The sequence below is a fragment of the Micromesistius poutassou genome (assembly GCF_964030765.1).
Source record: "Micromesistius poutassou genome assembly, contig: SCAFFOLD_2586, whole genome shotgun sequence".
NCBI lineage: Eukaryota > Metazoa > Chordata > Actinopteri > Gadiformes > Gadidae > Micromesistius > Micromesistius poutassou.
In genome coordinates, this window is record NW_028177946.1 from 5001 (window position 1) to 7500 (window position 2500).

A 2500-nucleotide genomic window follows, 5' to 3' on the forward strand; every position below is an offset into this window, starting at 1 on the left:
GTTATCCTGGCGCTTTTAAAGTCCATCATTAGCCGGATTTAACAGCTGAGACTTTAAAGCGAGGGGGTAGAGGGGGAGAGGGGTAGAAGGGATCCCGACACGGTCTCTTCACCGGCCGTTGATTGGCCCGATGATGTGACGTCAGAGCGTCACACGCGCCCGTGATTGGAGCGCAGCGGGCGGTGTGAGCGCAGAGTAAACAAAGCGGCGGCGCGGCGCGCTCTGAACTCCACATCCCCGGCGCGTCCGACAGCCCCGAGACACCGAGACACCGAGACACCGACACACCGACACACCGACACACCGAGCCACCGACACACGGAGACCCCGACACTCCGACACCCCGACACACCGACACACAGAGACCCCGAGCGCAGCCGAGCCCAGCCGGAGGTGGGGCAGCGATACTGGTCGGTGATCAGGCTGAAAGTTTCCCACTGACACTTCGCTGTTCAGTCCGCAGTTTGCCGACAGCGCGGCGCGTCCAGAGACTTTACCAAAGAGAGACGCGAACTGACCGGAGACCAGCAGAACTCTTAAATCTTAAGCTTTCATCGTCCTGTAGAACCCCGGTTCATGCCGACGCTGTCCGAGCAGATTTTCCTAATTTATTACTGAGACTGAGAGAGAGAGAAAGAGAGAGAGAGAGAGAGAGAGAGAGAGAGAGAGAGAGAGAGAGAGAGAGAGAGAGAGAGAGAGAGAGAGACACACACACACACACACACACACACACACACACACACACACACACACACACACACACGCACAGAGAGAGAGACAGAGGGAGTGAAGAGAGAGAGAGGGGCAGAGAAGGGAGAGAGAGAGAGAGAGAGAGCGAGAGAGAGAGAGAGGGAGAAGAGAGAGAGAGGGAGAGAAGAGAGAGGGTCCTACACCAAATAAGTGCACAGCATTCGGCTGTGAGATCCTAACCGTTGTGCGGACATTTAATTCCCAGCGTTGTGATTTTTGTATTTTTACGCAACAGATTTTCATTTAAAACCCAAAAATGAAATGTGGAAAAGACGCGCTCAGGCTTTAAAGCCTTTTACTCTTTTGAGCGCGTTTTGAACCTTCCACCGCGCGGCTCTGCGCCTCCGCGCTGTGAGTGGCGAGGATTTGGAGACACTTTGCACCACCGTCCCGGTTCCTTCCGTTCCCCCCTCTCCCGTCCAGGTGTCCCGCACTGGACGGCGGAGAGCCCCCCCGCCCCCAAGCTCGGGCAGCCAGAGCTGTCATGCTGCCCAAAGCCGATACTGAATCTCTGGGACTCGCTCGATCGCATGGAGAACAGCGGCACGTGCCAAGAAACATGCAAGGTAAGGATCAATGTTTCCGTCTCTTTTGCTGCTTTTCGTCTTCTTCATTTGGCTCTCGCGCGCGATTAAACGGGAGGACTGATGTTTGAGTTTATTTGATTTAACCTGCCCCGTTTCCACGCGGACAGAGAGCGCACCAAGTAGCGCCAGAGTGCAGCGCGCTGGGCGCAGGGGCGCAGCGCGCAGCGCAGTCCCACGAGCGACAGACTTGGTTTTATTATTTGACACTTATTTGTGTGCATCATTTGTTTAGGCGCATGATCAGTAAAGACGCCGGGACGTTATTTATGCATGTTTTAATTCATATCTATATATATTTAAAAACAGGGTTCTGTGATTTTAACTGACCGAGAATGTAATATATTTTGGAATTGAATCGACGTTGTCAGCCATTAATCGTAGCGTATTATTATAATTAGTGGATCATTTATACGTGCAAATATGTTTCAGTTTCAGTTCGATTAATGTGTGAGATGTAACCATTTTAAATGAACGTATGGTGTGTGTGTGTGTGTGTGTGTGTGTGTGTGTGTGTGTGTGTGTGTGTGTGTGTGTGTGTGTGTGTGTGTGTGTGTGTGTGTGTGTGTGTGTGTTTGTTATAATCACACATTCGTCTTCATAAATTGCCTAAAAACATCCTCTAAAATCCAAAAAAACAAATGGAATAAATAGGAAAGTGCGCCAGTATGGGTTGGCTGCATTAGAGTAAAATGTGTGCCTGAATGCTTTATATTAATAGCCTAACTATGGACTAACTATGGCCAATGTTAACATTTACATTTTTCAGATTTAATCATTTACAGTTCAGCATTTAATTTGGCAAAGTAAATGATGGTGTGTTGATCGTCAGGGCAGAATAACCTCTCCTATAGTCCCAAAATCAATTCAATGCAATGGGCTATTTATATCACTCTGCGGCCATATAACTAAGATGATTACGGTGAAGGTAGTTTATGGTGCTGGTGATAACGGATGACCTAATCGCAGGACAGCTTATCTCTTTTGATGCCATGCATGTAAAAGTAGAATAAGGTAGCTTGTTTCCCTCCGGAGAAACGTCCAGGCCTGTCCCATAAGGTCACCCCTCTGGTCCTGAGCGTTAGAGGCCTAAATCACAATCTATGAGCGTTTATAAATTGTGCTAAATTCTAGAGTTAAATCCCGCAGGTGTAAAACGCCAACTT

General features: G+C 49.0%; 1 protein-coding gene across 1 annotated transcript in view; it reads left to right on the forward strand.

Annotated features, from left to right (window-relative positions):
- The first annotated feature begins 212 nt into the window (after positions 1 to 212).
- Positions 213 to 2500, forward strand: part of LOC311374932 (nuclear receptor subfamily 5 group A member 2-like) — a 19640-nt gene continuing 17352 nt past the window's right edge. The window contains exon 1 of the mRNA XM_084490661.1: positions 213 to 1316. Within this exon, the coding sequence (XP_084346787.1) occupies positions 1235 to 1316 (82 nt within the window). The 5' untranslated portion in view covers positions 213 to 1234. The remainder of the gene's footprint in view (positions 1317 to 2500) is intronic.